This window comes from Anguilla anguilla, chromosome 13, assembly GCF_013347855.1.
Source record: "Anguilla anguilla isolate fAngAng1 chromosome 13, fAngAng1.pri, whole genome shotgun sequence".
NCBI lineage: Eukaryota > Metazoa > Chordata > Actinopteri > Anguilliformes > Anguillidae > Anguilla > Anguilla anguilla.
Window position 1 is genome coordinate 30,718,516 of NC_049213.1, and position 22,390 is coordinate 30,740,905.

Below are 22,390 nucleotides of genomic sequence, written 5' to 3' on the forward strand. Positions count from 1 at the left end.
CAGAAGCACCAGCGATGGGAAGTAGGATTTGTGTTAAACGTGCCTTTGAGGATGACCACCGTTCATGGGAAGGTCGTAGTGGGGGGGAAACCAGAACGCGTTCTGAGGGGTTTTTCTCTGTGAATTGCTCAACTGTTTTATTTTTCCGGTGCAGTCGTGGTGAATGTGCTCAGTCAAAGTGTGGAAGGAGAGAAGTGGATACATTCATTCCCAGCACAGAGTGCCCCATGGCTCCTGAAGCACACCACGAGAGCTTTTTTTTGCGTTGTTGTGCGCTGCCTCACTGATTCAGGCCCACTCACCCTCTCACGTGCTTCTCCTGTGTATTATTTACAGTTACAGTTACAGTTTGTCACAGTCCTGTCCGTGTTTGTGACAGTCCAGTCCTGTTCTCCCATCCAGAGTCTCCACTTTACTCCAAAGACTAGCGCGGCATGTTGTCATAATTTCAGTTTGTTACATTATTGTATTGTGTCTTCGCTCTTTTAAAATCATGACCACACATTCGCTCAGTTACCCACCTACTCACACGCACACCCACTCCCATGCACTTACAAACATGAGAGGGACAGTAGAACTGGCAATACAAAATGAGTGTTTGTTTTGGGAGATTTTGTTGATGAGGATCTTCTTGACGTGAGTGAGAGGGAAGGCTGGCCATAAGGGAGTTGCGGGCTTTAATTAGGTTACGCTGCCAGCAGACCCGTCCAGCATGTAAATTCTCCGCTCTCGGCTGCCTTGACCATTAATGGTGTTACATTAAAGGAAGGCCATTAAATGGTGAGGAAAGCAATGGAAATCAATAGGCAAGAGGGCATGATCTGCACTGTTTTTTGACCTTGCCCTTCATGCTACGGTGCACACGTTTATGTGTAGCTTACGTTTTAAAATCTAACTTGCTTCCTCTTTATGCTTGCAGAAATGCTCTGTGTTTATGCGTCAGTGTTTGTGTGCATTTTTGTACATGTTTGCCTGTGTGCATGAATGCATGTGTGTTCTCCTTTTGTCCATGCATATATATGCGCATATGCATGCCCACTGTTCGCGTGTTTCCTGCTAGGGCATGTGCATGCATGGGTGATCACTGTTTCTGTGTGTGTAAGTGTGTGTGTGATCACGGTTTCTGTGTGTGTAAGTGCGTGTGTTTCTGCAGGAATATTTTACCTCTCCCCATCGAGAACTTCCCTGTTTGATCTTGACATTTATTACCTTGTAATTCAACGTCTTTATGACTTTTTTTTACAGTTTTCCTTAGTACACAGCGAGCATTAGTCACACAGCATAGTCCTACGTATAGAATGTTGGGGGAGATTGTGCTGGAGGTGACCGCACTGAACTATGAGAAGGATATAAACTTTGATAAAGGTGCAGAGAAGAGCAACAAGACTGGTTCCAGATGTTACATTGAAATAGAACTTTGAGCACTTAGGCCTTTCTTGTCTCACTAGGTTAAAAATGGAGGTTTTCAAATTTGAGAGGGATTAATAAAGTAGATTACTGATGTAATTTCAGGTTGAGTTATATCAAAAGAACAACAAGGGAGCAAAGATTTAAATTGGTCCAATTTAATTTCATATTAGTACTAAGAATTATTTTTCCACACATGTTTGTTGGTCTGTGAAGCCACTTACCTGGACAGAGATAATTGGGGTGTTCTAGACCATGCTTGAACATTCTTTTTTTCTAATTCTGGAGGTGACAATGTGCAGTGCTTCTGGGGCGTAGTTAACATGGAGCTGGACTTAATGGTGTTTTATTTGTTCCCATTTAACATGATTTATACCCATAAATTCAGCTGGGAGGCCACTTACATCTCATTCTCACACTGAACCTCACCACTAGAGACTGTGTTGGCCTCCTCACTGCTCTCCAGGATGATGTGCATAATAAATGCAGAGACCAGTAAAGCGGCCCTCAAATAAGGCTCAAAAACCCAGTCAGCTGAGTGTTCGGCTTGTGGTCAGGAGGTGCATGTTCCTCTGCTGCTGCTGCTCAAGGCCATTTTTAACAGCATTCACTTTCACTGGGTTGCTTCATGAGATGAGATTACATAAAATGAAATGAGGACATAAACATCACATGACAACATAAGTACGCTTGATGAGATGGACTGGCAATTCAGGCCAAGTAGGCTGATTGTATTGTCTGCTGTCGTGAGAACGTCCAGCACTGTGTCAAGCAAAGGAATAAACGCTGATGTGGGCAGTAAACAAAGTACTTATTAAGGCTGATTTGAGTTCTGTTAAATGCTTTGTGAGTGTCCTCTGACAGGCTACAAGAGCTGCCCTGTCCTAATCTTCCTGATCGGATCCTAAAAAAAGATCTGGAGGAGGATAGGATCCAGAAAAGATCCAGAAAAGGATCTCCTTTTCATTAGACTTTCCGACCCACACTTTGCTTCTGTCCCGGGCACTGTGGGTGGGCCGGGTACTTCATTGTCCGTTTAATCTCCAAGCGTGGCACTTTGGCAGAGCAGAGAAGGGATATCCTGCCCACAAGCATCGAGTAACTCAAAATGACATTGCGTTGTGTGCCCGAGATGCCGGGACCTTGACTAATGTCTTTTGCAGACTAATGATTGCTGCTGTCGCTTTGTGGAAAAAATAGATTTCCAATCTATTTTCAGTGTGTGCTTTCCAACACTACCAATGTGCAGAAGGACAGTATTCGAATAGGTGGTGCAGTCACGGCTTTCAGGCATAGACAGGGCTCCCGTCCCTGTGCCATGTGTCCCGGGCATAAATACAAAACAGTATGTTAGCAATGGTGAGACTCTGTCTGGTCTGCTGTACAGTGTACATTCAGAGTACACGGGGACAGGGAGGGCATGGTGGGCATAAATTAATCAGGACAAGCTAATACAGGACAGTTGGAGGGCCTCATGATGGAGTTAGCCAATGGCTGTGCATTTTATCTGCCAAACTACCAATTGTCTCTGCCAGTTCATCAGGGCTTGTAGCAGCTTTGTGTTTACTGTAGCCTGTAATTCTAAATGTGTGCAGATTCAGTGTCCAGACTGTGTCATCTGACAATGCTTACAATAACGATAGAGTGAAATTTCATAAAACCCACTAATCTTACTGACTCATATCCACTCAAATACTGAGATCCTTGTCACAATGCTATGATTGGTTAAAGTCTGTGAATCATTGATGGAATTTTGAACGTTGCAAACCCCACCCCCCAAACACTTTAGGCTCACATAATTAAGTCTGTGCAAAAAAGTGAGGGAGTCTCTGAACCATGAATGAGCAAATGCTGCTGAAAAGCTTCACACAGTTGCAGTCTGAGTTTTATTTTGTGTAAATTCAGCCGTGCAGATGAATGTGACTCAGAAACATAAATTACATGTTGCATGAAGGACTAAATCTCGCTGCTTTGAGTGTTATGTAAACAGCGGGGCCTCGGGTGCAAATGCATCCGTGACGTAAGGAAGCTTGTGAGTGGCTCAGTCTGCAAAGGAGCTTGGCCATGGAGTGGAGCCTCAGTTTGGCCAGTAGGTCCCTCCTGGTGACCTCCTACTCAAACCATATTGACTTATGTTCACCTAAAGCAATTACCTTACTGAACCCGTGTTTAGCAGTTGTCTACGACCATGAAATGCACTTTTTTGTACGTCGCTTTGGATAAAAGCCAAATTAATGTAATGTAATGTAATGCAATTCCTAAACTCCGGTCTGGTGACTCTTTTTGGGGAAAATCAGAAAAGTGGGAGAACTGGAGTCTATCTGGCTTTGCTGTTGTCGTGACAACCTCTCTGGAGCTTCCTGGCGGCCCAGGGTGGCGTCGGCTGATGACATCACCGCACACCCTCGGCCCCTCGGCGGGCTCTCGGCGGGCGGTGCCGGCATATCAGATGACCCCTTCCCAGAAGGCCATTGTGCGATGGCCCAGGGAGGCGGACGGCTCATGCAGGCGCCTCCCTCTGCTCTGCGTGGGCGCAGAATCGGGCGTTCCTCGGGGAGAAGAGAGAGAGACACCGGAGCGCTTCACGCTTTTATTGCCTCCGGCGCTGCCACCGGCCGCGGCTGAGAAGCGTGCCAGTGGTCAGCCGCCATTAGCGGGGGAGTTAACGCTCTGACACACATGCCAGCGACTAAAGGAGAAAGCCCTTTTTGGAAGCAAGATGTGGGGAAAAAACTCTGCTGATATAGTTGGTAATGATGCCAGCTGATATTATGTCTTAAATCAATAGGGGGACTGCAATTTCTGGGCCTAAGGACATTAGCGGATAAAGTGGGGCTGCCCGGAATAATGCGGCTCTTTCAAAGCCTCCTGAAAATATTTATGGCACTGCTGCGTGAGTGTGTGTGTGCGCCGCGCGTGTGTGTGTGCACCGCTTCACTCTCCACCTGCCCCAGTCACCAATCCAGGGTCAGTTTACCTAATCCTAACCGTGGAAAAATCTGGAAACAGCAGGATCTGTCCCTGTGAGGTTTTCTGCGTGAGCTGCTGGGAGTTGCCCCGGTTTCCCGAGGGGAGGGGGCGGAGGGTGACTGCGCTGTCGGAGTCCTGCCCCAGGCGCACTCCGCTAATGAGGCGTGCGCTGTCATGACGCAGGGCTGGGCGATGACGAGGGAGACGAGGATTTCCTCCCACGCTCCCCGAGCGTGGCAGGGCGGGGCGGGGCGGGGGCGGTCCCCGGAAAGCTCAGCAGAGAAGAGGTGGGGGTCACACCAGCATCAGCAGCACAGCAGAGTTAAGCAGCATGCCCCCCGAGGGCACTTCAGCACTCAAACAGATTAAGTTATGTTGTATGTAGGCCATTTATTAGGAACTGGCACAGGAGAGGGGAAATGATGAAAGGGAAGCAGGAAGGAAATGTCTGCATTTGATATCTGCGCTTTGATATCTGCGCTTTGATATCTGCATTTTGATATCTGCGTTTTGAGGCTGAGAGAGTCAGAATAGTCTCGAGACCATCTGTCCTGTGTTACATGTTCAGATTCGTATGTGGCTTGGCTAATGTGACTTTGCCTGGGGGAGTGGCCTGTGTCTCCCTACTGCACCAGCAGGTGGGTACATCACTGCCCCTCCCAAAGTCCTTTGTACGCAGATGTTTCCCATGGGCAGTGGCGAGGGTTACTGGACATGTGTGTGTGTCTCTGTGCGTATGTGTTTCTGTGTGTGTCTGTGTACAGTTTAGGTATATAGTCTTAGCTCTCTCTCTATCGTAGCACTGCAGAAATGATTGTCAAACAAGGCTTGTGGCAGTTTTTAAAAAATATGATTACGTGTCTGAGCAGATTAAAGGGACGGTATAATTTGATTTGACTGTGTTTTGCTGACTCTGCGCCGCTGAGCAGGGGCTGCTTGTGCTGCAGGGCGCTGGTCTGAGTGTGCGCTGCTCGCCCAGCATGCGGCACTAGCATGTAATGGAGACGCGGGCAGCGCTGTCAGGACCACAGTGTTCCTGCCATTAAAGATGCAGCCTGTGACAGCGCTGCTCTGCTCGCCGTTACTGAGCACTGGGGGGACTGAACACAGCCGCTGGTCAGAAACAAAGACGTCTCTTTCAACTGCTCTGTGTGCCTGAACATTGAGTAAAGGAACAGCACACGCACACACACACACACACACATAAATATGCACACGCAAAAAAGGGAAACTTGCACACACGCATGCACACACGCTTACACAGAGACACTTATACATCCACACGTGCGCACCACACAGACATACACACTAAATGCACAGACACGGTAAAGCACAGACTCACACACCCTACCCTCTGTCTCTCTCCCTCTCTCACTTGTGGTGAAAAGCTTACCGGCGCTGGTCTAGTCCAGGTCATTCCAGGACAGTCGGTTACCCATACAAATTCTTTTTTAGAATAACTAGCATGCAGTATTTATTCCTGGACCGTCACAACAACATTGCTTCCGCTGGGACTGCAAGGGGAAACTGGGAAACATTGCAGAGAAAATGCAGAGAGGCTCAGGGTTCTTTAGGCACATTTCTATTTCCTATTTAGGGGTGGGGGGGTGGGGGGGGGGTTGGGTGAAGGGAAGATTCAGGAGGAGAGGAGGTGCAATGAGAGGGGAAGTGTAGCGACAAACCAAATTAGTCAATCCGAATAAGTATTTTAGCCTTATGTATCTATTTAGACTTAATATCTTATTTCTATTACTTTTTTTTTGCTGACAAAAGGATCGGCAATGAGGTGAGACAGTTGTACTCAATTGAGGTATGAACAACCAATGAGGTAGAACAATTCGACTTATTTTGCACTTCAGAGAAAAAATAAGGTTTGTAGTCTCATTGCAAGACTGAAACACTTGCTAAGGCAGACATTTTAGCAGTGGAGGTGTAGGAGGCGGTGCAGGGGTACAGCGATTGAGGAGACGCGTTTAGAGAGGTAGTGAAGGTCGAGAGTAGATGAGGAGGTGCATGGAGGTATAATAATAACAGTAATAATAATGATTTATTTCATTTATAATGCACTTTACTTAAAACCCAAAGCACTACAAATAGTAAAATAACAAAACAACCTACAAAAGGGGACCTACAAACTGTTAGGACACAGACAAAGGCAAAAATGGACACACACTGAGTGAGAAGAGTAATTGAGGTTACTGTATGTGCTGACAGCCAGACTGGCCTGTTAGCATGGAGCCTCCCGTTGTCTGTTCTGCTCAGGCAGACACAGAGAGTCTTACTGCAGTGTAGCAGTCTCCTCCTTTTCCTCCTGAAGCATTTACATCATCTTCTGTTGTCTCTCTCTCCCTCTCGCTCACACTCTCTTTCCATCGCCTCTCTCTCTTAATCTCTCTCTCTCTCAAACAGTTCTAATTTAAAACATTTCTGTTTGAGTTTTTGTCATAGTATTTCACATCAGAATTGTAAAAGGGGCGACACTTCAGTTCTACATGATAAAATTTGTGCTTTGATTGAATTATAGTTCTCACACTCGTGAGACACAAATAGAAATATACTGGTAGACTAGACAGAATCAAAGAACATTTGTGCACTTTGTGTCTATGCTCACACACACATGTGCGCACACACGCATGTGCGCATGCACACACACACGCACACACACACACACCACACAGTTTTGGATATGTTGACATGATCCTGCTAAATTGAATGAAATTATCTACAACAGCCACTTCCCTGTCAGTCAGTTCAGAGATGTTGACGTTTATTAAAAATAGCAGTTTGACATCTTCAGTCTCAACTTGGCCTCAATTCAGACTAACCAAAATGTGCTTTGCTCTTAAATCTAAGGAACAAAGAACAAATAAGTTTTTTGCCCATCTCAGAAAATAAAGCAACAAAAATACATGTAAAAGTGTGACTTGCTTACAAGGATGCTTAAATTAAGCTTACAGTATTTCATATTTGAAAAGTCCGCTTCCATTAGTGGAAGTGTATTACTGGTTGCAATTGCATATGTTTCCAAGCCATCTGTTCAAAAGTATACAGTAAGCCCCTGCCCAAAACAGAGGAAAATATAAGCCTATGTCCTGCACATGTCTAGTCCGTAGGCATTCTAGAAGGCACAGTGCCTTTCATGCAGGGATATAAGGGAATGTAGAAGTGGACTCTGTTAAAAATTTGAGACTAAATCATTCATGATGATTCTGAGTTTAGGAAACAGGAAAGATGATTTTTTTTCCCTCTCTGTGTTTGTTGGTTGAATTTTCTGCTGTGGAGGAGGAGTAAACCCAGTCCGGGATTTTAATGCCTCCTTTCCTCTTTTAAAATAGTTCTATCGGTCACTGAGGGGCTCTGCTGAGCATAATCACTGCTGCAGCCTGACTTCCTCCTGACAGGTGCAGCCATACGCAGGTCGGGCTGCTCTGACAGGCCGGGCCGGGGCTGCTGGGATTGCAGTCCAAGTCACGGCCCCACGGCGGGGATGAATAGAAGCCTTCAATGTCACTGTGCCGCGTGATTCATCGACGCTCTGGCTGCCTTTTTCCTAACCTGTTATTATCTGCTTTTGTGTTTCCCGGTCAGTGAAGCCTAATCGTGTTTGCAGGCCCGTAATGTCGCTGCAAGCTAAGTTTTGGAGAGTGCAGACGGGCCCCTTGTCTTTCGAGACGTGTCCAGACGGTCTCTGCTTATTTTCACTCCGCGGTCCGCTGAGCTGCACAGTTACTGCATTGGTAAGCTGTTACAGGCGGACGCCCAGTGGAACAGCGGAGTCACTGTTACGCGATGCGAGGGAGTCCCTGCCGACCGAAACCCCGCCTCCCGTGGCAGTCGTGTCGGCAGCTGTGTGTGACTCCCAGCCAAAGGTGCCACCGGCGCAGTCAGAATTGCGTGCTAGAGCACGATGTGCATCATTGCTTGAAGAAATTAGTGCTTTATTATAGATGTGCCTTGTGTCTCTGGGCCCTCCAGCTTTTGTGTTCTCTTTGTGGTTTAGTTTTCTCTGGAGGGACTGCATCTCGATGTGAATTTGCAAATGAGCTTCTGTTCCATTTACTGTAATGGCAATTCAGAACTCAGAACAGTGTAAACCTGTTTCAGTCAACCAACCAAAAAATTCATTTCAATTTGCATGCTTCTCCTAGCAGGGCTATTGTCACAGTGTATTACAGAAAAGCCATTCAAGATATTTGTGTAAAAATATTTTAACAGATGTCACATGCTGCTGTCATTGTAAAATTGGTCTGCTATAGTGACAACACAGAAAAAATATGGTATTGAGAACAGTACTGTGTGCTGTGCTTGAACTGTGGTAGGCTAGACATTGGCTAGATCAGATGCAGACAAATTCAGTACCTGATCATTTAGTAATATTTTCAGAATTCCTGAGTCTTTCTGGTCGTGTATCCCTTTGTATGTGGATAAACCCTCCTTAACCTCCTCTCATGGGTGCATAAGTTAAGCTATATGTAGGTTATGAAGTGATGGTTAGGGTTGCCCATTGTCGTTGCCCATATTCTGTGTGTCAGGATGAAACATAAACAACAGATCTTTGGAGACACGCAGAATGTTTGTTTCCTTTTCCTCTCCTCCAAGTATTGCTTCTCACTGCCGATCCTCCCTCGCTGATCCGGATTTAGGCTGGATTGGTGGCAGATTTTCCCGCAATAAGTACTCCCTTCCCTTGATCTGCAGAGGGTATGGAATTACAGCCCTTTTCATACATAGTCCCCCCGTTTATAAAAAGCGCTGTAATTCCTACACGGATCACCCGATATGGATGTAAATGCCCTCAATTAAAGCTGACAGTCTGCGCTTTAACCTCGTATTCATTATTTTATTTAAAATCCAGTCTGCTGGAGTACAGAGCCAAAACAACAAAAATTGTGTCACTGTCTCAATACGTTCGCATTTAATACATACTGCTAGATACACCCATTCCACCCGTCTGTCTCAGTTCTTCAGTTTCTAGGAGATTCTAAAGCAGAAGGGTGGAATGAATGAAGCTCCTTGTTGGAGAGCAGAACTCTGGTCTGACTGGTTTGTTTTGCTTTCGTGTTTGGGGACTATGGCTCAAAGATCATGTGCGTTTCTTTGTGTAAGTGGCAGAGGGGTCATTTTTTGTTCATGAGACATTCATGGTGACTGCTGCACTGGAAGATAGGCGAGTAACTGCTCAGAATTAAAAGCTCATTTGCCTCTGATTCAGAGTCGGTTTGGAGGTAGTCTGTGATGCGCTTGCTGTTAGTTTAGAGGCTGTAGTGCTGGCCTGTCTTCTTCAGGTCTGTATCTTCTGAGGGTTAGCAGTGAGCTGAGAGAAGGTGTTTCGGTTTATGTGCTGTTGCTGTGCCTTCAGGACACATTTGAGTGGATTGTCTCAAGGACTGGCCTCTCCATTTCTGTTCTTCGGCTTGTGGAAGAGGTGTGAGAGAGAGGGAGTCACATGACTCTCTCTGAGTCCTTTCTGTGTCCAAGTGCCCTACACAAGTGACCTTTCAACCAAGCTCGTATAGGCTACATTCCTCATATTCTAGAGAGCACTTGTCATTGTATGCTATCCCCAGCCTTTCAGAGGTCCTCTTTTATGGGTTTGGAAGCACAGTCACATTTTGTTTGTGTGCATGTGTGCGTGTGCACTGGCCTCTTTTAGCTATTATTTTCAGCATTTCAGTATGTTCAGTTCGGTTTGATTGCTTTTCAGTGAGTTATGAAATAATCGCCCATTTTTTTCCCCCAAATTGGCTGAATTGGGTTTTTCTTCTGGTGTTCTCTGTCTTTCTCTTTTAACTGTGAATTTCCTTTTCTTGTCCCTACTGACCCGTCAGATGAATGTGTCCATGGCAACAGGAACAGTGGGGTGTTCTTTGCATGCGTTTCTCAGTGGATGAGTGCGGAAGTGTTACAGAATAAAACCAGTATGGGCTGGATCAGCCGTTGTTGGCTGTTTCTCCTGTTCTTAACCTCACATCAGCCAGAAAGGGCCCCGGGCACTCCCACTGTAAAGCTGCTCCCTGACACCAGAAGGTTGTGGGGTTCAGTCTCCCGCCATCTCCTCGAAATGAGCCTTCTCCTGTCTGCTCAGTAGCCGCTGTTGCAGGGGTGTTGGGTTGTCAGGGGAGTGGTGTAGAACTGGGATCTGGTGACAGAGAATATGCTGACTCAGGTGTGGAAGACTCTAGAAGGAGACTGTGTTGTGTAAGACTAGGCCATGGTGTTCTGCAGCAGTAATAGTTATGTAAGACATAAAACATACGCCTGCATAAGGAGGAGAAAATTCGACATGAATCTATCGATTTTAAATTAAAGATTAATTTACGTACAATTGTAACTATGGCCAAAGTGTGCAGCTACACTGTTGAACATTAATGAACTACTGGTGCATGGATGGGCTGTGAACTACAGTGTGATAAGTGCCATATGTGAATGTGAATGTTAGTCATGACAGAACTACTACTAATAAAAACAATAATATTAAACCAAAATATTGAATGATAGCTGAGCATTTTCTCTGTGTCTGTCTCTGTTTTACTAGACGATGGACGAGCTACAGGATGTGCAGTTGACTGAGATCAAGCCCCTGCTGACCAACAAGGTGAGGTGACCGTGACATACTGCGTACGCACATTCAGTGGACAAACACATTCAGCGTCAGGCATATTCATTCAGAGGGGGGTTTCAGAGTCTGTGTTAATGTAGTTTAATGCTCATTTGTGTAGTTGTGTTCTTGTTAGTTTAATGTTCAGTAGGGCAGTTGATGAGTAGTCAGTCGAGTCTGCACTTGCACTTGTTGTCTCTCTTTGGGCTATACTTTCCCTCTCTGGGGAATTACTGCGCTTCAGTTCCTGATCTTTGCCCTTGTGCTTGCATTGTAAGTCACTCTGGATAAAGAGTGTTTGCGAAATGCCAGTAAAGTAAGATTGTAATCATACCTGCAATGGGATATTAGGGCTGTGTGTAGCTGTGTGTGGCTCTGTGTGTCTCTGTGTAGCTGTGTGTGGCTCTGTGTGTGTGGCTCTATGTAGTTCTGTGTGTTGCTCTGTGTGTGTAGCTGTGTGTGGCTCTGTGTGTAGCTGTGTGTGGCTCTGTGTGTGGTTCTGTGTGTGGCTCTGTGTGTAGCTGTGTGTGGCTCTGTGTGTGGTTCTGTGTGTGGCTCTGTGTGTAGCTGTGTGTGGCTCTGTGTGGTTCTGTGTGTGGCTCTATGTAGTTCTGTGTGTTGCTCTGTGTGTGTAGCTGTGTGTGGCTCTGTGTGTGTAGCTGTGTGTGGCTCTGTGTGTGGTTCTGTGTGTGGCTCTGTGTGTAGCTTTGTGTGTGGCTCTGCGTGGTTCTGTGTGTTGCTCTGTGTGTGGTTCTGTGTGTTGCTCTGTGTGTGTAGCTGTGCGTGGCTCTGTGTGTGGTTCTGTGTGTGGCTCTGTGTGTAGCTGTGTGTGGCTCTGTGTGTGGTTCTGTGTGTGGCTCTGTGTGTAGCTGTGTGTGTGGCTCTGTGTGGTTCTGTGTGTTGCTCTGTGTGTGGCTCTGTGTGTGGTTCTCTGTGTGTAGCTGTGTGGCTCTGTGTCTCTCTGCATATGTGGATATGATGTAGAGTGACCCAGGAAAGATGGTGGTCACACCAAGCAACACCTCCCTTAGCCTCCCCGTCAGCACTTTGCTTCTCTGCCTGAATTATTGATGCCTGGGCCAGGGGGGTAATGGAGAAAGAGAGGGGTAGATCAAGATGGAGCTGGGTGGTAATGGAGAAAGAAAAAGAAGGATTGAGAGAGAGGTGGGGGGTAATGGTGAAATAGAAGAAAAGGTTGTAAGGGAGATGGGATGGTCATGGAGTGACAGACGAGAGGATTGAGAGGGAGGTGGAGGTAATGGAAGAGGAGTGAAGGATTGAGAAGGAGGTGGAGGTAATGGAAGAGGAGTGAAGGATTGAGAGGGAGATGGGGTAAAGGTGAAAAAGAAAGGATTGAGGCAATGCAGGAAGAGAAGGCAGGGTTAGAGTGGGAGATGAGATGGATGGATGAGATGAAAGCGTGAAAGAGTCTGAGGCTCATCTCTCAAACACTCACTTTTAGACTTTTTTTTACTGAAAATAAAGAGGGAGAGGGATGACCTGAGAGAGCGAGCAAGCAAGGAAAAGATGGAGAGAGAGAGAGTGCGAAGGTTATCAGAAAGAGAGAAAGGATAGAGACAGAGGAAATGGAAGAGGCTGCACCGCTTAATTAAAGATCCCTCCCCCTCTCCATTGAGGGCCTTTTTAATTTTCCCCTCCAATTAGCAGGGCTCCTAATCAGGAGGCGAAGTGGATTATCCTCCATTGTTTTTCAGCCGCCCGCATCGTTTGAGGTGCCAGTTGGTCTGTCTTCCGGTGCCCGCATTTCACTTTAATCAAGACGAAGCTTTTCACAGCTGAGGCAGCGGAACGGGGGTTGAAGGCGATGTGTATGGGTTTAAGGACCCCTTTGTCCGGGCTTTCGGATGGCTCGTTCGGTTACGGCACCACGCCGTGCTGCGTGGGTGACCCTCAGGGCCTCGGGCTGAGGCTGGACCGTGTCTGCGCCAAGGCTGCGTGTCAAAGCTGCGTATCAGAATCATCTTTATTTGCCAAGCGTGTTTACACATGCAAGGAATTTGACTCTGATTTAGTGGCTCTCAGTGTCCTTGCACAAAAGAAAAAGAGAGTGTGGAAGGTCTTCCTCAGACACCTCTGCGAGCTCAGCTGTGGTCTGCGATGCGAACAGAAGCAGCTGTTGGACTCCACGTGTTTCGGAGGAGAACGGCGGATATGTCGCATTGGCAGTGTGGTTCGCGCATGGAATGCGGTTGTGGTTGCAGGCCGTTGGACATTACAGATAGGTATCAGTGTACAGATATATGGATATACATACCTGGAGTTGGGTCGGAAATCTTTTTTAAAAACGAACAAAAAAAAGACCCCTCTGCCACTTGCCCTGTTTCCAGATTTATGTGATGTTTATGTGATGATGAAGAGTGAGGGCAGACTACAGAGTGGCAGAAGGGGGAGATGGTGCACAGCTGCTGCATCTGAACTGCTGGTTGCTGCACGGAAAAGCCCGGATGATCTTTAGTGGAGATGTGAAAAGCGCTGGTTCTGCTACCTGATGCGGTTGCTCCTGACAGCTCTCACTGGTCTGGTGCTCCACCTACTGGCCACCCTGTGTAGCTGCCTGAAAGTGACACGGGGAGAGGGGAATGGACGATGACTGTATTAGGCCGCTCAACTGCATGACTTTTTTTCTTTCTTTCTTTTCCTTTGTCATATAATCCACATTTAAAACTAAGGCCGTAAAGAGACCATAGATACTGGTGTCTGATAAAATAGATAGATGTGCCCACTGCTACTTATTGCACTTTTTGCTTATTTTGGTTGTATTAATTATTATACTGAAACCATGAAGTAGCCACTTGCTGATTTTTTTGGGTAGGAAAATGTCAATTTGAATGTATATTTGGGCACTGAAACTGACTATTTTTTTCCTCTCATTTTGTGCAGAATGCCCGGAATTTCCAGGACTTTGACTGCCAGGTGAGCTGGGGGGGGGGGGGGGGGTCCAGGTGCAGGGGTGGGGCTGTTTCCCATTGGCTCTGTTTGACCAGAGGGTTGTAAATGCACAGAGACCTGAGACAGATTAACAAATACTTTTTACTGACAAAGAAGATCTAAAACATAGAGCTTAATGCCACAGAGATTTTATTAACAGAGATTAGACGCAAATCTTACAGACACAACACTGAGATCACACTGGCACAGTAACTTTACTGATGCACAGATTTTATAGATCTTATAGAGTGATTTTACTAGCATGGAGATCATACTGACACACATTGATCTTTGCAGGTAAACAATGAAAAGAAGAACCACACTTGAAGAACCTTAGTAATTGTGTTAAAACTCCACACTGCTCCTCTTCAACAGCGGTCTGTGTGGTAGTTCACTGCAGTTAAATCTATAACAAAGCGACTCTGACCCTTGCTGTCCTCTGTCTGGACCGCTCATGCATGTATAATGTGTTCTGCATTGACCTATTGGCTGAGCGAATGTCCGGTTGTCATTGACGAGGGCAGGGCTTCCAGAGATTCCCATCTTGCATATAAATGGGTCACCAGTCCTTCTTAGCTCGTATGCCAGATTTATTTACGTTTCTGGGTTGATTACACAGATAAGGGGCTTTTCTCGGTAGAGCACGTGTGGGAGTCTTGTGAAGTGGAACAGCCCTCCGGTTTTATGAGTCACCGGCAAACGCGTTTCAGTAGCAATTCTACATGGCACCCGTCCCATTTCAGCTCTTAAGCTTGAAGGCATACTACGCAGGATTTTTACCTTGAAAATATTATAAAATAACCATCTTCGGTCGTATCTATGATGCCCCGGCAGTCTCTGTCTTTGCGCACGTTTGCTGAATCGGTGCTTCGTTGCCTGTATTTTTTTTTCTTCTGAAATGTGTTAGGGACATTTCTGGGCGTGATGCTTTTCTGTGTGGGGAGGGGAGGGTGTGGCTGCAGAGGCTATGGGGTGGGATCAGGTGTCAGCGGTGCATTTGTACAGTAGCTTGTGACGTGGAGTTTGCATGCTTTTTGTTGGAGCTGTATGTAATGTTACCTTTAGCTATCCAGCTAGCTAAGTTAGGTGGCTAGATGGCTGAAGTCAGGTACTCGGGGTGACTATGTGGGGTTGAAGATGGAGGAGGAGACTTCTTTTATTGTAAAAACAAAAAAATCCTGCATAGCATGCCTTTAACTCTGTCCACTTGCCATAAGCAAATTATTTCATTTAAAGGGGCAGTTTTCATGCTAACACTCTCATTTGCCGTAGTCTGACCAAGGATGGCTCTTTAAAGGCTTGGGTTGTTCCTTGAAATAAAATAGATGATATTGGTGAACAGAAATTGTTCAGTCGAAGCTTGAAAATAATTTTTAGCTACATTTGGGAGAGTGATTTATCCTGTGTTTCCTTTAAAAAGGAGATGCAGAGAAAGCAGTTGAACTGACGCATTAAGCAGTCTAAATAGCCTTATATAATTACCTGCTACATACCCAGTACAGCAGCCTCCAGAGCCCTGGAAATGGTTAAAACCCTCCTGCATCACTGCCAGCTGTGCCTTCTGTCTGAGCTAAATATAGCTTCAGTAGAGAAGAGGGTGAGCATGCTCAGTACAGCTGAAAGGACGGCAGCCCTCTCCCCTCTCCCTCCTCCTCTCCCTCTCCCCTCTCCCCTTTCCCCTCTCCCTCCTCCCTCTCCCCTCTCCCTCCTCCCCCTCCTCCCTCTCCCCTTGCTGCGGGGGCCAGGCATGACCGTGGCACGTAATGGACACTGTCCGTGAGTCTGGGAAACTCCGCCCCTCGGAGGCTGCCGCGATACAGTGTTGTCACAGGCACTGTCTGGTTGCTTAGGCAGTGACGTCACAGTCATTTCAGAGATGTTATTGGTTATGCTGCAGTGATGTCAAGGGCACTAATGATTCCTGAATGCCTGACACCTGAAACGTGCTGTGCTGTATATAACAACGTTAAAGCACACTGCCTTTGATAATATGTAAAAATGTGTTTGTTGTTTTATGAGTGCCAAATTGCCCCGATGGTTTTGTGGTGTTATTGCAGTTGCCTGTACGGGCTACAGGAATAGTAAGAGAGAAGAGGGATGGAGATTACAGCGTGCGTGTGTGTGGTTGCCATTCTTTGTGATGTGTCTTAAGCACAGAGAGGCTTACGTGAGCTGACCGTAAGGATCTACTGTCGTGCTTCTGCTGAGACTTACAGGCTTTTGTAATGGAAGTGAATTGAGTTTCACACTGAAGGAAATGGAGTATGCATCTGTCCTGGGAGTCCCTGCTACTGCTATCCACTGCCTCTTTTACCCAGTACATATATCACTTACAGGATACAAATATACACTGTGAAGAAGTAAGTGTATTTAAAGGCAGAAAATCTATTTCATAGAAAATATTTAGCAATAGTCAATAGCGGAGTCCTAATTTTAAAATAACTGTACTCCAAGGAAGGTGCCAAGGAAGATGCCTGCCTGCAGAAGACATTAGCATAACTCTTTATGGAAATAGAATTAAGTTTTTTACCTACCAAATATCATGGTTGTATTGATTTGAATTTTGCTGAAATTACTGCAAATTACTGAATTACTGAATTACTGAACTGAATGTCTTTGCAGCTGAGGAAGAATTTGAATTGGTGAGAATGAAGCAAGTGCTGTATTGAAAAGCACACATTTATCTTTTCCGCAGTTGGCCAGCAGAGGGCAATCTCAGCACAGATTTGAGTCCTGCCTGGCCCTGCAGCCTCAAGATGGAGTCCTTGAGTCTTTTTACATTGAAAGCATGTCTGGAACATTCCCTGTTACGCATAGTGATATCAAAGTGCGGCTCTGATTGGCCTCTGTAATGACCAATTTCCTGTGACTGCAGTGGCAGTGCTGAACCAGATGTGGTGTCCCTGTGCTGGCGCACGCTGTGTGCTCCTCACTGGTGTGAATACCGGCCTGATCCTGTGACCTCTAACAGTGTTGACCTGCCTTTCTTTCACGGGGGGGAGATATGGGTGGACATGTGGGCGGAGCTTTGGGTGCAGCTCCCTCAGCATCGTGCCCATATCTCCATGTGCGCTGAGCTCGGTGAGGAAAGCCTTTTTATGTGAACTGGTATTTCTTCCACTGATGATTGACACTGAGCCCCCACATCTTGAAGGAAGGGGTGAGGGGGGTGGGGTAACCCCATCGGTGACGGTCTTGCACATCCCAGTCTGAGGCCACGCCCCCTCACGACGACGAGTGAGGTTTGCGCACGGGAAGCGTGCCGCGTGGGATTGGCTGGAGAGACGTTTTTTGGGGTTTGCGACGGCGCTCTGAGGGTTCTGACGCAGGAGAGAGCGTGACTCGCATGCAGGGACGCAGGGACGCAGGGCGTCGCTGACGCTCCCCTGCACGACGACGGGAGGCCGTTTCCGTCACGCTCTGTTCTGAGCTGTCGGCTTCCTGCTCTGTGAAATTCGGCTGCGTAATTATAATGAAGTTATATTCTGCAAGGACGTGTAAAGCTTGTTTTGTTCAGCAAAAAACCATTTAGTTGTGATTATATTATCTTACGTAAAGCCTTTCATTACTGGTTTTATTACTGCGTTACTACTAAATGTGCTTAGTCTTTGTTATCACGAATAATGTTGAATGAATGAGTCAGCCATGCAGTGAAACACTACTTTTGGAAACAGGACAGGGTCGCTGCGTATAAAAATGCAATTATGCAGTGATGTTACTTTCATGCAAGATGAATTTGCCCATCTACATGGTTAGGTATTGTGTGTGCGTGTTTGTGTCTGTGTGTGTTTGTGTCTGTGTGTATCTGTGTATATATATGTGTGTGTGTGTGTGTGTCACTGATTTTAGTTGGCATGCTGTATTGCGGCACTACTATTCACACTTATGTACGTCAGTGGAGAGAATAGTGAAGCAGTGTGTTTGTTCGTGCCTAAGAATAGGACTGACACCCTACGCTGTGCCTTGTGTGAGACATTGCTAACGGTGTGTGGGCGTTCGGTGATGACTGTACGTCTGTTTCTCTGTTTCCAGGCATATTTATTTTTTGCCAAATCAACGCAGTTCACAACAGGGAGAGATTTCAGGCCAGCATTCATTTTTTATTAGTGCTCATAAATAGTGAGTGTATTCATGCGGGAGTTTCTTGGCTTTCTGTTTACTTCAAAGTGTCTGTGAAATGCTGTATCAACAGTTGAAATAAAAAGTACTTATAATAGTTAACCGACTTATGGCCATCGTCGATATAGATACAGTGACACACGCAGTGAAGTCATACAGGATATTGCCACAATCAGTGGTCTCCATGACCTTGGTTATTGTATGTCAATAAGAGATTAGAGTTCGTTACATCCTCAAATGGCCACTTAGGCCGGGCCTGTAACTTGACACAGACTCAAAAGCGGAGTGATATCGCAAGATTATTATGTGTGTGCAGTGCCAGCTGTGAGAGAGAGAGAGAGAGAGAAAGAGAGAGAGAGCTACCAAACACATGCTGTCGTAGTGGCGTCTGCGTGTCCGTGCTCACACGTAGCAACAATGGAAAGTGCGATCCACATATTGCCTTCCATATCCTCTTCATTGTCGAATACTCCATTCTTAGCAGCCCTTGATGACATGTGGCACTCCCATGTGTGACTAGCCAGTCCAAAGGTAGCCAATCAGTCTTATTTTAAAAGCAGACCATTCAGATATAGATTAAACTCACCCAAACCCCTTGTAACAGAACACCTAGCCATAATCCTGACCCCAAATTTTATTCTTCTGCGAAAGATTGAACAGATCTGAGATCAGTGTTTGATCAGTGCATTCTTTCTGTAATGCCAGCATCCCAGATACCCCCTTTCTTTCAGTTCATCACTCTTGCCCCCCCCCCCACACCCCTGTCTGCCCCTCCCTCCCTGTTCTTTCTCCACCCCGCCTCTCAGCTTCTGCACCCACCTGACCTCCCTCCACGCTAACACGACCCAGACGGTGCTGGACTCATTCTGTTTAGGCTGCACCTCTCTCTTTCCACACCTCCTCCCCTCCATCTCTTCTTCGCTCACTTTCTCTATGCCCTCGCTCTCTTTCTCATTTACTCGTTAGCTTGTCCCTGTGCTCTCTCTCTCTCTCTCTGCCTCTCCCTCTCTCTCTCTCTCTCCCTTTCTCTCTGCCTCCCTCCCTCTCTCTCTCCCTCCCTCTCTCGCTTTCTCCCTCTCTCTCTTTCTCTCCCTCCCTCTCTCTCTCTCCTCCTCCTCCTGTTCTGCTGGCAGTGCTCTGCTGCCATTTGTCCTCTCTGGCTGTGGTGCTGCTCACTGCATTCCCGGCTCCTCCCTGCAGCTCTCCTTGTTGCTGTGAGAAATGACAGCCATCCTGGACCTAGCTCAGATTGCAGAGGCTGAAATTGGGGTGGTGAGTTCAAAGTAGCCTTTATTCTGATTCAGTGCGCCAGGCTTCCCGGCACATCTGCCATTTTCAGCGCTGTCAAGCAATCCTTTTTAGGGTTTTTTTTTGTGCTTTTGTATAGTATGTGTATATATATAAATTAAATGAGAGAAGATGGTCTTTCCGTGAAACAGTTTGCGTGAGTGGAAAAGAGGGTGTGTGTGTGTGTGTGTGTGTGTGTGTGTGTGTGTGTGCATGCATGCGTGCCGTGCGTGGGTATTTGTGCATGTGTGTATGTGTAAATATGTATTTGAGCATGCATGTGTGTGTGCATGTGTGTATGAGTGTGTGTGTGTGAGTGTATGCGAGTGTGTGTCTGTGTATGTGTGTGCATGTACATGAGTGTGTGTGTGTGTGTGTGCATGTAGGTGCGTGTATGTTTGTGTGTGTGTGTGTGCATGTAGGTGCGTGCGTGCGTGCGTGTGTGTGTGTGTGTGTGTGTATTTGTACGTGCATGTGCGCGTGTGTGGGCTGAAGGGAGCCAGGCGATGCTTTGCTGTTGTCACAGGCTGTGAGTGTGTTCCCATGGGGCTTTGCTGGGTGTGTGTAGATGACATCTGGTCTAAGGGAGGCCTCGGTGTTGATTATAACAGAGGGGGTCTGGCTGACTGAAAATGGGGAATTGAGCAGATGCGACCTCCCTGATGGGGTCTCACCGATAGTTAATCTCCACAGTGAAGGCTAGGGGGAGGGCACTGGGGTGGTGACAGGCGTGTGCAGGGTCGTGGGGAGTAGCTGGCGGTGGGGGGTGGGTGGGGGGTAATAAAGGCACACATCTTGCCTCTGCTTTCCTCTCTTGGCCAGCCTGCACCTGGAGTCCCCTGTTAGGCTGTAGAAGGACATGGCCACTGCATGTGATTCATTTTGCTTTCATAGTCTTGAGTCCATCTGGATATGATGCTGTTCCTCACACCTGAGTCTGTTCTGAGCCTCTCTCTTCCTCTCTCTCTCTCTTTCTTTCTTTCTTTCTCATTCCCTCTCTCTCTATCTATATCTATCTCTCTCCCTCTCTCTGTCTAACTATCTATCTCTCTCTTTCTCTCTCCCTCTCCCTCTCTCTTTCTCTTTGTCGGGTGAGAGAGGGGAAGGGAGAGGTTGCCCTCCTTTTCAGGGCTTAGATCTCTTCTGTCGCTCCCCTCTGTATTAATCCTCACACACCCTTCTTGCCTCCCTCCCCTAATTCTTACCCCCCCCCCCCCCCCCCCGCTCAGCTCATTCTCATCACTCTGTTTCTCAGCAGTGTTAGTCATTCTGAGTGTGGTCAGTGTCAGAGGGGCAGTGTGATTCGATGCTCGTCAGTACTGGTCAGTGTTTGGTCAGTGTTGCAAATGTCACAGTCCTCTCCCTCTTATGTCCTTGACATTCTCCTCTACCTATGCCTCCCTCCTTCTAAAGGAAAATGATACACAAATTTAACTACAAATTGTTTTTGCAGATAGCATAGTTGATTGATTTGCTCAGTTATTGTTTTGGTCTCTTGACTGGAAAAAAACAGCCTTTTGTAATAATCAAAAGCAGCCTTTTTTCATGAGTATGTGACTGGAATTATAAAACAAAGGTGTTCACCCCACGTAGGCGAGTTTTCAGATCTTCGCTGTGCTGTGCTGTGTCTTTATGTCTGTGATATGTGCATGTGGTGTGTGAGTGAGCTGTATGTCTGTGTTTTGTGCTTTTGTTGCATTGTGTTAGTTGTGTGTGTCAGTATTCTGTGTTTTTTGTTTGTGTTGTTTTTGTGCCGCCCTTTCCTTAATGTGTATGTGACTGGAATTATAAAGCAAAGCTGGTCATGCCATGTAGGCGAGTTCTCAAATCCTCTGGCCGGGCTTGTCTGTGCTGTGCTGTGTCTGTGCTGCTTTTGTGCTGTGTCTGTGCTGTGTCTGTGCTGTCCCCGCGTCCCCACTGTGATTAAAAAATCTCTTCGCTTCCCCTGATTCCGGTTAAGTCACACACGAGTGGGATCGTTTCCCTCTTACTCCAACAATGCCCATGTCTACTGCCCCCCTCCCCCACCCCCGCCGAAACACACCTCACCCCACCACACCCCACCACAGAGCAATAACCTGTGTCTCCTCCTCCTCCTGCTGCTGCTGCTCCTCCAGCGCCTCCTCGTCTGCCTTGTCTCTTCATTATTGATGCCCAGCGAGCCCCTCGGCTCTGTGCTTCCTGTCCTGCATTAACTTCCTAAAAAACCCGCAGTGTGCGTCTGACCTTGTGCGTCACGTGCGCTGTGGGAGCAGGTGGCACCACACGTGACCGGAAGGGGCGGAGCTTCCCGTATTACTCCTGACATCACTTCCTTTCTGAGGGCTAAGTGGGAGCACTGTGACTCAGCAGAATGTTTTCACATATTTTGCATGTACAATGCAATCTCTTTGCCTTAGTTAGCAGGTCAGTTAATGATTAGCAGGTTGTCTTATGCCAGGAAGCGGCTTTAGGTGGTTACAGTTTTATCTTCATTTTTCAGTTTTTTGTCTTTTGGTTTACACGTTCTGCATCCCTGGTAGACAGCTGCCTCTTCACTGGAGAACCCCGGCTGCTTATTCATAGATAAACGCTTCGAGCTGAAACAGAGTACCTCTGGCATCAGATTTTTAAATCAAAGGCTTTTGAACTTATCTTCTTCCCCGAGGGCAAATGTATTTTGTTAGCAAAGCTTAGTTTCAAGATTTTTTTTGTACGCATCATCATGTGTTGCCGTAGTGATGCCTCAGCCTACCCGAAGCTGCAGTCAGCTGTTTTTTTTAGCCTTATTGTGGAACTGGGAGGGGCGCATTGTTAAGCTAGCTTACAGCTGGAAGAGAGAAGGGTGACATTAATTCTGTGCTTTTGACTGCATATTTGCAAACCCCTGGTAATCTGTGGTTGTGGAGTGGGGTGGGATGATGAAAGTTTATGATATTTCCCAGGCAGGGTACCCCCCCCTCCCCCCACACACATTACACTAGGTTTGCACATTATACCAGTATTTTTTTTAAAAGTACCGCAGTAACAAAATTTTCAAACGGTATGATACCAGTATTTTGAAAAATTCAATACACACCT

General features: G+C 46.7%; 1 protein-coding gene across 4 annotated transcripts in view; it reads left to right on the forward strand.

Moving 5' to 3' along the window:
• Window positions 1-22,390, forward strand: part of LOC118211467 (protein NDRG3-like) — a 40,539-nt gene that overhangs the window by 2,272 nt on the left and 15,877 nt on the right. For 3 of the 4 annotated variants that reach the window (XM_035388693.1, XM_035388694.1, XM_035388696.1), the window contains exons 2-3: window positions 10,913-10,972; window positions 13,877-13,909. In XM_035388693.1, the coding sequence (XP_035244584.1) occupies window positions 10,916-10,972; window positions 13,877-13,909 (90 nt within the window). In that variant the 5' untranslated portion in view covers window positions 10,913-10,915. Of the gene's footprint in view, window positions 1-10,912; window positions 10,973-13,876; window positions 13,910-18,898; window positions 19,316-22,390 lie in introns of those variants that run through there. The other variant, XM_035388695.1, reaches the window with a different exon arrangement.